Source organism: Aedes albopictus, chromosome 3 (assembly GCF_035046485.1).
Source record: "Aedes albopictus strain Foshan chromosome 3, AalbF5, whole genome shotgun sequence".
NCBI classification, from domain to species: Eukaryota; Metazoa; Arthropoda; class Insecta; order Diptera; family Culicidae; genus Aedes; species Aedes albopictus.
Window position 1 is genome coordinate 298,432,991 of NC_085138.1, and position 14,031 is coordinate 298,447,021.

The 14,031-nt window shown below is 42.1% G+C and overlaps 1 protein-coding gene and 1 long non-coding RNA gene across 2 annotated transcripts in view; one reads left to right on the top strand and one right to left on the bottom strand.

The window, feature by feature from the left end:
- LOC109414805 (serine-rich adhesin for platelets) overlaps positions 1-14,031 on the bottom strand; it is a 96,879-nt gene that overhangs the window by 52,460 nt on the left and 30,388 nt on the right. The window contains exons 2-3 of the mRNA XM_062842200.1: positions 13,969-14,023; positions 13,018-13,866 (exon numbers count right to left, since the gene is read on the bottom strand). Coding sequence (XP_062698184.1) covers positions 13,018-13,866; positions 13,969-14,023 — 904 coding nt within the window. The remainder of the gene's footprint in view (positions 1-13,017; positions 13,867-13,968; positions 14,024-14,031) is intronic.
- Positions 753-3,972, top strand: LOC134284040 (uncharacterized). Its single transcript, XR_009995587.1, has 3 exons — positions 753-1,202; positions 2,284-2,361; positions 2,459-3,972. It is a non-coding gene; the product is annotated as an uncharacterized LOC134284040 (long non-coding RNA).

Below are 14,031 nucleotides of genomic sequence, written 5' to 3' on the forward strand. Positions count from 1 at the left end.
ATCGATTCGCCCTTTGGGATCATTTATCAAAAGTTCGATTCCAATTCAAATTGTGGCCATGTCTGAAAGTGCCTATATTTTTACGGCTGCCTTGTATACAGCCCATAAGGGTTTTTATCTTCCATCACCTGTCTGCGCATCAAAACCATCATCACCGGTACAGCAGAGCGGTACAACAACCCACCCCCACAGTGCAACCCATTCCCTTGACAGTGTGCATTAGATTGTCGAACGGGAGCTGTAGCACGTATCTACAAGCACAGCACCACCACCCCCGCGCTCGCATATACGCTATTGCTAGTTACAGCGAAGGTGTCAGTGAGTGGCAACGACGACCACGACGTGAATCAAGGGGAAAAATCCGGAATGCGGAACGAGTGGTAAACAAATTCATTATGTCCTTGTTTACACACATCACTGGATCGATTTGATTTGCTGCTGGGATTTCCGTTTGTTCAACGGTTATGAGATATAAGCAGTAGTTTTTTCTTGCTTCGGTTACAAGGGTTTCCCTCCTTTAATTGACTATTTGTTCAGTTTTGGTTAACGCGTGATTTGTTCGATATCTTTCCTAATAGAACGAACGATATAGAAATATTCCTTGAATGCGGGCTTAAATGAAGGGCTATAGGTATAGCCAAAGTTGTTAACGTGTGGGTATGCGCCAAGACATTGCTGAGAGTGGCGGATTCAATTCTTGGTCGGCCCAGAAACTTTTCAGGGGCCTCAACGAAAAAAATATATATATAGAACACAACTGGTACAACTCTTCACGGGAAAAAATTCGTTGCCGGATCCATGACTAAAATGTTATGAAATCATAAAACTTGTCGGTTCATGATATTGTAACTACAAGTCATGATATCGTGACGTTAACAACGATTATCATGAATAATAATAACTGATTCCATCAACAAAAGCCATGGCCGTCAAAAGCGTTATGAAAAAAATTAAGCTCGTTTTCATAAATTGAATACCATAAAGCATAGTCATGGTAGCATGGCTCTGAGTCATAAAACTATGACGCTGAGTCATCTCAACCAGACGCTGAGTCGTATAAACATAACGCAGAGTCATAAAATCATGAATCACAACAAACGAATTTGGGCACTGTAAGCGTTACGCAAACCCTCGCGCAGAATCACCTACGCCATTTTTGTCACTTCTGTCAAGGCGCCTTTTGTGAGCGGCAGTGTTTTCCGGTGAGATTTTTTTTTGGTTTTCGAAAAAGTGTAGTGAATTGTTCTTACTTAAATAGAGTATGTGTACCATTCCTTGGCCTAATTTGCAAGCTGCCTTGACAATTTTGACCATAACTCATGAATTAATAGCACTAGAAAAAATATGTTGACCCTATTACACATTCTAGGCAATACATGTTTCACCAATTGGAATTAAACTAACATAAATATTCAAAAACTTACTTAATTAAGTTGAAAAGATTCGATGCGATGGTATGCAACGTTGATCTATGGTACAAAAATTGGCCTATTAGTGGATACAACGTTGGCCTATTGCTTTCCATGCACTAGAACCAGTTATTATCTCATTTTTTCAATATTTCTACTGAAGTATTATCTCTGTTTGTTCACCAATGTTAATTTAAATTACATTCTCGGAGCCAAATTTTCAAAAAAACTATATATAAATCATTTAAACCAAAGTTCTTTCTCAATTTAGTAACGAAAATAACGCAACCCTATTATTGTGTTAAATTTTTACAGTCACCGCACACAAAATATTTCTTCATGTTCGTTCTTTCTGGTTCTTACGCAATAAATGTTGTTGACGTCTTTTTATCGGTGTTTTTGACGTCACTTTACGGATGGGCCAAGATTTGGGTACATAGTGAAAAAAAATGTCCTCAATATTCGGCCCACATTCAATTTGTAAAATAATTATTATTCGTTTAAAACAAATACACAAGTTCAAAATAGCGGCTTTGACCGTCGCATCAAATATTCAGTTATTGAAAAGTCATTCCGAAATGTTCCAGAATCATGCCGTTTATGATCATGTGTATAGACTACCCACTAAGCCGAAGAACCATGGCGTCTACAAAAGCTAAACAAAGTGACATTTTCATTCAATTTTAATGTTCCAAAGTGCTTAAATTGGAACGAAATGTTACAGTTGTTTGGCACAAAGCTTTTCCGATATCCAGTTATGCGTGTTTGTTTGAATTTTCGGTTTACGTTGAGATAGGCCGAACGAGGGGACTATGCCAACGAAGCGTCCCGATACCCTAGTAGTAAACTATATAATTATTGAACTACATTCCAGAAGTTGAAAGTGAAAAAACTCTATATTCCGGCACAAAACTCCGGCCAGCTTCATCAGCAGCAGAACAATCAAGCTCACGTAATGATTTTATTACTACTTACAATTTATACAATTAAGCCTTGCTTTATTTTATTATATATATGTTTTTAATAGAAATCTTTTCTTTTCTATGCAGACGGCGGGCGACATGGAACATAAAATCAGCACGCGCTTGGATTTCCTTAAGAAAAAATTCGAGAATCTTAATTTGCAGCCGCAAATTGTTTCGGTTGGGGCATCGCGGGGAGAAGGAGCGGTGCTCGTTATTTTCGGGGGAGCGAAGTACAAGGCAGACCACATCCTCCATGCCATTTGCATTTACATGCAAGTGATATATGTTTTGAATCTCCAGTATGCACCAGACTGCAAGCCCCTCTGGATGTTCTTGCAGGCTCATCTGTTCAAAATCCCAGTGGTAGATCTACCCAAAAGCACCCGCGATTTACTGCGGGCTATTGAGTAGGTTGAAGGCACAATGATGAATAAATATTGAAAAATACCAGAATCATAAAAATTACTTTAATATTCAGGAACCTTGTTCATGATTTCAGAGTGCGTGCTTCACGATAACATGACCTTAAAGGCCACTTTGCACCTGTTGCTGGCAACCATGTCGCTGAAGACCCCCTTGAGTAGTGTGTGTGGAAATCATAAATGTCAAACGAACTGTCATATGAACTGTCAAGCATATGTCAAACCTACTTTCATGAAATTGCGAAGTCATTGGCAAAGTGAATTGAGCTAAAATTGGTTGAACTACTGTTTATAAAGTAAGAATAAATAATTTGTAAATTTATTAAAATAACGAGAACTATTTAGATTTGCAGATTAAATAAAGGTGATTGTTGGTCGCTAGGAAGAAGTGTTGGCAAACTAAGAGGAGAATAAATGTAAGCTGATATATTGAATTTGTTACTTGATTGCTAACCTTAATTAAATTTATAGCTTTGAGCTAATCTCGATCGGGAACCAAGACGAGTTGCTACATAAGATCTCCGAAAACACCAACAGCACCAATTAATCCGATAGTATAAATTACAAATACTAGAATCATGCATACTGCTTATGTTTTTATAACATTAGGTAATAAATTTAGAACATGCTTTATGATAACATGACCAGTACTACCACTTTTCGCAAATCGATCCAGTACCATAAATGATAAATACTTGCACCATGAGTAAAGATCAAGCTTTCATAAATTTAGTTCATAGTTTGAGTACGTACTTCATGATAATATGAACCGATTTATCAAATTTCGCTAATAAAACTGGAATCATAAATGACAACTTCTAGTTCTATGAATACCGCTTCTGGTTTTATGAATCTAGTTAATAGTTCTGGTATTCATGGGCATGATATCATGACTTAACTCACAAATTTTTGTCAATAAATATTAAAAACGTAACGCCAAGGTGACGTTATGGCAACATGAGTCATGAAATTATGACCTTTTTTGTGGTGTATATTTATAACATGAAAACACACATTTTACGCGAAATCATGACTCATTTAGCAGGTTCCAAGCAGCGGATTTTTTCCCGTGTTGATTAACTTTTAAAGATAGCAACATCAAATTTCCGTATGATTATTTTATTACTCTACTACTCAAAATTACTGGAAAGATGTAGGGTCACAGAACCATTACCCAAGCAACACACATGTTATAATATAGTTACGACAGCGCAAGTTTTGGTTGCATAGATGTTTATTTAACGTAATTCTAACATTGTGTTGAAATAACTTGAATTAAACTTCTATACAACCAAAACTTGCGCTGTCGTAACTATATTATAACATGTGTGTTACTTGGGTAACCGTTATGTTTCAGACAAACTTTTTGCCTTTTTCTACATACAATCCCAAAAGGGTGCTGAATTTCATTCGAAATATAGTACCTGATTGAGACACACGCCAACAACTGGGAGGATAATCCCTTCTAAATAGGGACGAATACTTCCAGTACGGCAAAAACAAAGAGGATCGCACCACAATAGATCAAATAAATGGCCGCAGTGGTATCATGTCCCCAACACAGGAAAAAAAAACCAGATTTATTCACCTAGTGGTGATAGTGCCTTTCTCGTCGAATATGTACTCATTGTCTTTCCATCGACGCAATTAATCTTGCCTTAGAGTCAGTGATCAGCCCCAAATCTCTAAGCTTTGGTAACGGACGAGAAGGAGGAAATGCTCATAACAGCGATCTGGGACTGTGCCACCTAAGAATTTCGGAATCATGAGAATACTTTGTTTAGAAAATCATGAATTTTATCAAGGTCATCATCGAATTGGGGCACTTATTCCGACGTTATGTTCAACGTATGGGCAGAGCTGATAGTATCAGTACTTTCAGTTGACTGCTTGACCACCTTCACTGGAGGCTGATTCATATCAAGATGACAATTACTAGCCAGGATCAAACTTTTTTCACAGATCACTTTAACAAAGTTTTATCTGCACACTTGATGCTATATTTTATTATCATTCGTTACAAAATTCGTGTAGAATTTGTAATGTAGTAATTTGAATTGCCAATGCTATATCACATTCAAATATCAACCACATTGCAGAGCTCGCTCTACAGTCGCATCAAAATTTTGCGCAGTAATTTTAGACGCAAATAAAGATTTATAAGAATGTACCGGGCTGATGCGCTTAAATTTTAATTTTTCCATGCAACGTTGATCCACCCTACTGTTAATTTACGTCTCAGAAATCTAAAATGGTGTGATTTGATGAGATCGCTTTAGTTTTTTTTAGTTTTTGGTTCTCTTACGCATATCTATCGCTTGCATTCATCTAGTTCACTTTCGTAATTCCGCTAAAGCACCCAACGCTGCTTCTGCAACACCACCGCTAGCCTCTTATGTAATCTGAGTCTATTTTGTATTGCTTACGAGACCCCCGGAAATGATTCCGGAACACTACCGGTATATTTAAATGTGATCTGAATTTATGAAATTTGTTAATCAGATTACCCGGAACTAAAAACACTACCGGTAGTAACTTCTGTGGACTGTGCCTATTTTCTTATTATCCATGCATCAGGTTACTAACAAAAAATCATTTTGATGTACCGCAAGCATGGATTTGATTCACTTTTATGTATATATGCCCACTTCCAGTGACACACCCTTAACCGGTTCCGGTTAATTTATATGGTTTATTTTTACATTTGACCAATTCCGGCGGGACATCTGAAACCGGTTGTGGAATACTATCGCTGGTCTCTAACGTAATCTAAGCTGATTTTCTTGAAAACCTTTTATCAGCTTATCGAAAAAACCGCGATTTGATGAAGCGCATGCATGGAGAGCATCCAGAGGGACACCGGGAACCGATTCCGGGACACTACTAGTTTTCCCAAGCATGATCTGAGATATTTTTTCTTGGTAACCGTTCATCAGGATGGCTTTTACCCATTTGATGTGTCGCGAATAATTTTTTGGTTCTCTTTTACATTCGGCAGCTTTCAGCGAGACACCTCGAACCGATTCCCGAACACTATCAGTAGTTCCTAATGTGGGCTTTGCTTATTTTCTTGCTGATCGTACAAGTTATCGAAAAGGCCACGATTTGATGTGTCGCATGTATGAATTAGGCTACTTCCGGTGGGACATCAGGAGTCGGTTCCGGGATGCAACCTGTTCAGATATGATCTGAGACCATTTTCCTGCTTACCGTTCCTCAGGTTATAGAAAAAGTGGCGATTTGATGTGTCGCATGCATGGGTTTGGTTCACTTTTATATTTGGCCACTTCCGGCGGGATACCCGGAACCAGTTCCGGAACTCTACCGGATCCGATATAGTTTGAGACTATTATCCTGTTTACCATTCATCAGGTTACAGAAAAAGCGGTGATTTGATGTGTTGCATGCTTGGGTTTGTATCGACTACAATAACAGCAGACAGCGGATAGAAGAAGAGGCGGCTAGGCCAAGGCCAAGCCCTCGCAGGTGGAAGACATCATACTTCGACGAAGAGGTATTTAGGGAGGCGCTCCGCCGTGAGCGAAACTTAATCGGTTTAGACGGCGACGAGCTGGTAGCGGTGCTCTCACGTGCGTGTGATGCGACCATGCCTAGGCGAGTCCACCCTAGAAATGGGAGGCCACCGGCTTACTGGTGGACCGACGCGATTGCCGACCTGCGCCGCGCCTGCCTAGGGGCTGTCCATTAATTACGTAAGGGTGTATAGGGGGAGGGGGGTATGAGAAATCTTTTTTTTTTTTTTTTTCCTCCCCTGTTGGGGAAATTAAGCCACTGCGTCCAATAGGCTGAACTTTTGTGGCATGTCCCGTTTTGATATTCGCATCTAGCCAGCTAATTACCATGTGTCAAGTAATCAGCTACTGCCACGACGCGTCGTCTCCCAGTCAGGTGCTATGGAATTGATAAACTCCAAGACCTTCCCAGGTTTTGCAGACCAGATCTCACTGGGTTGCAAGCAACCACTATTTAGAAATCTTTGCCTGCGCGTGTATAAAGCACCACAACTGCAAAGCAGATGTTCCGAGGTTTCACGTTCCATATTACAGAAACGACAGATATCACTCTGAATATGGCCTATATTTTTCAAGTGATACCTGCTCGGGCAGTGTCCAGTTACTAGGCCAGTGTATGTACATAGAGCTCTCTTGTTGAGCTCTAAGAGCTTTTTGGTTTTATAAGCATTTGGTGTTATAAATCGTTTTGACTGATTGCAATTTTTGACATCCATCCAATTGGATATCACCCTCTGCTCAGCCCAGCGTTTCAGATCCATGAGAAATCTTACGCGCCATACAAAAATATTTGGCTTTCCATACAAAAAATCTTACAAGGAGGGGAGGGGGTGTCGAAAAATCGCAAAAATTCCCTTACGTAATTAATGGACAGTCCCCTACGGGCTGGGCGGCGGATGCAGCGAGCACGATCAGAGGTACACTAAATCCTTTTTTTTACGCAATGGATGCGTCCGCGCAAAAAAAGATCGTGTAAAATAAAATTCGCGTAACGTCGTGAAATCGCGTAAAAATAAATCAAAGGGAAATCTTTTTTTACGCGGTTTGCCCTCCGCAAATAACCAAAATCGCGTAAAAAAAAGTCGCGTAACTTCGAGAAAATCGCGTAAAAAAAATCGTGCAAAATAAAATCGCGTAAAAAAAAGTCGTGAAAAAAGAAGGATTTAGTGTAGAGCGAAACGAACGGCGGGTGGTGTTCGCCGCTGCAAAAGCCGCGCTTAAGACCGAGATAAGAGCAAGCAAAAAGGCCTGCTTTGAGGGTCTCTGTCAGAGTGCCAATACGAACCCATGGGGTGACGCCTACAAGATCGTTATGGCCAAGACGAGAGGTGTGATGGCTCCTACACAACAATCTCCAGAGATCTTGGAGGGAATCATTGGAGGACTTTTTCCGCGTCATGATCCTAGTCCTTGGCCTCCTCCGGAAGGGGAGGTCCACCGTAGACGCTATCTTGTCGGTTACAAAAACCGCCGAGAAAGCACTCGAGCCTAAGAGGAGGGGAATTCGCTTCTGCGGGGTAGTGACTCTGGATGTAAGGAATGCATTTAATAGCGCCAGTTGGGCTGCTTTTGCCGATGCGCTCTTGCGTCTGGGGATACCGGAGTACTTGTACAAGATTCTCGGAAGCTACTTTCAGAATCGCGTACTAGCTTACGACACGGAGGTGGGTCGGAAGTGCTTTCACATAACCTCAGGTGTCCCGCAAGGTTCCATCCTGGGTCCGGTGTTATGGAATGTCATGTACGACGAGGTGTTGAGGTTAGAGTACTCAGTGGGAGTGATGATTGTCGGATTTGCCGACGATATTACGCTCGAAGTCTACGGTGAAACGATCGAGGAGGTAACCACGGTGAAACGATCGACTACCAACCACTCGATCAAGGTTGTGGAGGCGTGGATGCGGTTCAGGAAACTGGAGCTGGCTCACCACAAGACAGAGGTGACGGTTGTTAACAACATGCAGTCGGCGCAGCAGACGGAGATCAGTGTAGGAGAGTGCACTATCCTGTCAAAGCGCTCTGTCAAACACTTGGGCGTGATGATCGACGATAAGCTTACCTTCGGTAGCCACGTCGATTATGCCTGTAAAAGAGCCTCCACAGCTATTGCGGCACTGTCCCGGATGATGTCCAATAGCTCTGCGGTGTACGCCAGTAAGCGCAAGCTTCTGGCTAGTGTTGCTACGTCCATACTTAGGTATGGCGGCCCGGAGTGGGGTACCGCGCTAAGTACTGAATGCTACCGACGGAAGCTGGAAAGTACTTACAGGCTTATGTGTCTGAGGGTTGCGAGCGCGTACCGTACCGTGTCACACGACGCTCTCTGTGTCATTACTGGTATGGTGCCTATCAGCATTCTTATCAGTGAGGACATGGAGTGCTTCGAAATGCGCGGCACAAGAGGCATACGCAGGACTGTCAGGACGGCCTCTATGGTCAAATGGCAGCGCGCGTGGGACAGTTCCACTGAAGGAAGGTGGACCCATAGGTTGATACCGAGGGTAGATAGTAGGATTAATAGGCGCCATGGGGAAGTTACATTCCACCTGACACAGGTCCTTACAGGTCATGGTTGCTTCTGACAGTATCTACACCGTTTCGGGCATGCGGATTCTCCCGAATGCTCAGTGTGCAATGGTTTAGAGGAAACGGCGGAACACGTTTCGTTCGTTTGCCCGCGTTTTCGCACAATGCGTGACCGCATGCTTGCCACATGCGGGGAGGACACAACTCCGGACAACTTGGTCCAGAGGATGTGTAGGGATGAGGATAGCTGGAATGCCGTTTCAACGGCTATCACCCATATCGTCTGGGAGCTACAGAGGAGGTGGCGCGTGGACTCGGAGAATGGCTAGTCCAGATGCAGTGCAAGAGGTGGTCCAGGGGTTCGAAGTCGGCTTCGTAGGTCATACCGGTGCCCTGCGGTCGAGATCGACCCTTACAGCGATTAAGTGGCCGCGGAGAGGAAGTCCCGGTAGCTATGCTGTCGTGGCGTCGGTCTACTGGGTTGGATCCGAGCCCGCGGTTGGAAAGGGGTCCCCGGCAAGGGTCGGGGTAGGTGAGACCCTGCTGTCTGCAACCTTCGGGTGCATCTGATAGGGCCTGAAGGGTAGTGATACCCTTCCTTACGGGCAGGTCAGATCGGGTTGCACGTGGGCATCAGTTCTTGATGTCTGCCAAGCAATGGGGCGCGGGCGGGATTGATCCTGCCCGCCTTCCGAGGACAAAGGGAGTGGCGAGGACCACTCGGGAAACTGGCTAAGCGCCAGCATGCTACCGTGATGGACTCTCCAGAGCGAGTCATCGATGTTCGTTGCTGCTAGGCTACGGCAGCTAACCTTGAGGGTGCGATATGCACTAGCCCCTCTCTGAAGCAATACCTTCTTGGTGGTACCGGAGAGACGTAGGGTTTGGCGACCATAGGAATGTGTTTTAGTGGGTCGAGGAGAGAGTAGTCCTGGCTTTTACTAGTGTTGTAGAAGTCGGCCCTAATCCCACACTACCCTAACCTTCCTGTTAGGGTGTCTGTTGAGCAGATTTATCCCCCTATGGTTTAGAAGAAAAAAGAAGTAGCGTACACGATGCTTTACGGAATGTTTTAAATGTTCAGATTTGAGATGATATTGCTTCAAAGTCGAAAGGTGTTACAAGTTACCCCATTTGACGGTACTTACTAAATTCAGGGTCGCTGATGTCGAATATGTTGTCCAAATTCTCATAAGTTATGTACTTATTGAATTATTTTAGGGTTAAAATCCTCCAAAGCATGAAAACGCCTAAAGGTAGGCAATGGCTTCAGGAATTAATAGCCTACTTTCAATAAATCGTATATTTTACTAAAAAAGAGCATAATCCTTAAAGTTTCGTTTATTAAATCCAACTGATTTCGAACCTCATATTGTATCTTGTATTTACGCCAAGCATGAATGTTTGACAATGTATCTCATTGCGTTACGAAACACAGTTCTGGAAAAATCGATTTATTTCAATGTTTATGAAATTCAATTTTCATAAGCTGCATGTTATTTAATAGCTAAATGATAGCAGATTACAATATGGTATTCGATAGCAGAAACTAATTTAATGTAAAATGCTTGTATGATCATTGATTGGCTTGACATGTTACCCCGCTGATCAATGGTACCCCGTTTTACAATACCACAGAATTTGAACAGGAATTGTCAATGAAAATCAAAAAGAAATTGCTGAAAAAAAAAATCCGTTGAAACTCAAGAAAAAAAAGCTGAAGATGCTCCCAATGCCATTGCCGGAGCATTTTCCACAAGAATCGAAAAAGAAGCTTCCGAATGAATTGCCTAAACATTTCACAATAGAGTTGCCGAGGAAATTTTCAAAGAAAATTCTAAGAATTGCCACATTATTTTTTGACACAATAGATGAGACAGTCCCCAAACAAAAATCTTAAACATAATGCTGAAAGAATTCACATAAAAAATGCTTGTAGAATTCCCTAAGGGATTGCCGAAGGGATTTTCAAAAAAAAAAATTCAAAAATATTCCCAAAGCAATTTCCCAAGCAAGGATTTCCTAAGTGATTTTTGAAAATACCATCCACATGAACCTCTGGGGGACCTACACAGATGGAAAAAGGAGTGTAAAATTCTGTAACATATGATGCACATAATTGAAGCGTTGGATATCACAGAAGTTTACATGACATATCATGTAAAAGTCATGAAACATCATGTAAACTTCTGTTATATGTCATGTAATTCAGAATCACTCTGAGATTTTACATGACAAATTTACATGATATATCATGTAAACCAACACTTAGTTTACATGACTGGAATGAATTTTACATGACATGTAAATCTCACTATTTTTATCAGTGTACTGTGAAGATATATAATGCTTAGATCATAGCTCTAATTTACACAAACGCTACGTTGTGAGCGAATTTGAATTTTCTTTTTTTATGTTAAATCCATCATTCTTCTGACCAACTTTTGCGGAGACAGTATCCTACGAAATGATCCTCTCTTCATGGACGAGGGTACAAAGATTGTATCAAGGGCTTAGCTCCTAAAAACAGTAGGTATTACATTTTGAGTGAGTTGCGAAATAAATTGGTTTATATGTGAAGGTTTTTATTTTTCAAAACCACAGACTAACAGACGTTACTCTAAGAGGAAATTCATCAAAACATTTTGCCCGGTGTCTGTTTTATGAGCTCACTGCCACCTGTTGGTAGAACCGCTGGAGACACTGTCAGCCATGATTAATTTTTATTTGACGTTCGTCTATCACGCACACTACTACACAAATCGCCTGTTATTTTCGTTTGCATCATTCAGCAACGTGAACACTGGCAAACATCAAACTGTTCGAACACTAGCGCCGCAGGTGGAACGATCGCGGAAATCAAATGAAATTTGAATTGATCGTTAAATGCATGTGCCAAGCAGTTTTGAAGAGTGTTACGTCTGTTTGTCTATGGAACCACTTAGCCGAGGATAGTATGCCTCAAAGTAGTCTATAACGTGAGATACGCGACGCTCATGTCATACCGATAGCTCATAAGAATACTAACGCCATATAGTGCGCAAATATTAAACTAAAACGTATTCTTGGTAAACATTTTATTCTATAGAGAAATACCTATTGTCGAAAACAAAATCCTTAGAAACAGAAAAACACATGGTCAAACTGGTAGCTCAGAGGAAAACTGGTAACATGTTGTGAGCGAATTTAAAACAAAATTGTTTTCCATGTTAAAGAAAAATGAAAGCTTCTGACGATGAGGAAAGGAACTGGTAGGGGTTCAATGAGAAACCCTATTAACATAATTATGACAACTGTGCTGCACAAGGCAAACTCACTACAGCGGGTTAGATTCCTTCCATAAATTACGTCCCGATTTGTGGGGAAGGAGATCCAGCAATATGTGACGACCCATTTAAAAATTTCAGAAGTCCCATACAAGTTTGACACACGGGGGAGGGGGGTCAAAAATGGGAAAAAATGTCGGATGTTGGTTTTCAAGTATTCGGCAAATCCAATTGGGAACAAGCATTTCAGTTATGTGACGTTTAAGCCTACTTTTTGCTTTCAGCCATTTTCAGGGCGCTGTTTTAGTTATGCGAGAAAGTGCGAGTGCGCGTGTGCGTAGCCGGAAAGCAGAATCTCAACAGTAACAAATCCTTTGGACGCTAACAAGCACGCTTAATTTAACGCGCCACTATAGCAGTGCAGCCGGGCACAACAATTTATTTAAAAAAAAAACACACATAATCTCATCAGCTGAGATCCCGTAACTTGCAAAAGCTATCGAAATTCACTCTGTTTGAGACGCTGGATCTTCCGGTAAGCCTCTACGGCCTCGATGTTTGGACGTTAAACGAGGTAGATCAAAAAGCTGTCGGAGTTTCTGAGCGCATTGCTTCGGACAATTTTCGGCGGGAAATACGAAAATGGTGTATGGCGCAGATGCATGCATCATCAAGTGTCGAATATTGTAAAACGAATAAAATACGACAGACTTCAGTGGGCTGGGCAGGTAGTAAGAATGTCGAAAGTAAAAATAGACAAAAAAATATTCAAAAACATAAGAAAAAAAAAACAATATTCAGCAGGGAATCAGAGGTAGATAACTTCGTGTTTCCTCCAAATTCCCTCAGTTTGAGTTCAACAAAATGAATAAACAAACATATCGGAGCAAACTTACCTCTTTACTGAATGTCACTTGAGGAAGATTGAGTTTCCGCTTGGCGGTTTCAATCGAGATGTTGGAACATGCGGTGGACGATCGGGCTGGAGCGACTGAAGGTTTCAAGGACGGTTCCTCATCGTGTAGCTGCTGCAACTGCTGTTGTTGTTGTTGTAGCTGCTGCTGTTGTTGCTGATGAAATTGCACCTGAGCAGTGAATGGTGCAAAATTTAACATATTGCTATTGCACGTAGTGCCAGCACTTCCCGGCCTTAGACCATTGGACGGTCGTTGTGGACGTCGAAAGATTTCCAGCAAAAGCGTGCTGCCTTGGGTCTTGATCAAATTCAGCACGTCCAGCTCCGGCATTGTAACGACATTGTGCTTGTCGACAAACACCACGTAGTCCCCTGGTAGAATACCGGCCTTTTCTGCGGACAGCCCTGATTCTACTTTCTCCACCCGTGGGGGATGCGTCCACACGATGGAAAACCCAAATCCTTTGTCGCCGATGCGGGTCAAACGTTTCGTTATGGTGAAAGGTGTTCTACCGGGGTTTGGCTTGTTGGAACTAATTGAACTACGTCGGGGTGTCGAAGGGACGGCTCCAGCGGTTTCCAGCGGAGGGTCCAACTCCAGGAATCGCAGGAACAGGTTTTCGTCAGCATCCCGTTGGTGGAGAGCTTTCTTGCTGAGGCTTATCGGTTCGGGCAAACCGCTTGCAGCTGTATTCACTAGACCGACAGTTTCCTCGACGCTAACGATATCGTCAACGCTGGACTGTGAGTTTTCGCACATGTCTGCTTTCGGCGGCGAAGGATTCGTCAAACACGACTGCGGTAGCACGTTGGATGAGCCATTAAGCTCCTGATGGGGGAAATAAGGAGGAAAGGGGGAAAACGTTAGAATGGATAATTTCGAAAGAGAACAAATTTTTAAAGGCATTCTATAAGCGTTGCAAATACCAACCTTTGGGCTAACAGCTTGTAGGGGAAATGTCATGCATTCTAAAAGCTCACTACGTCTGTAACG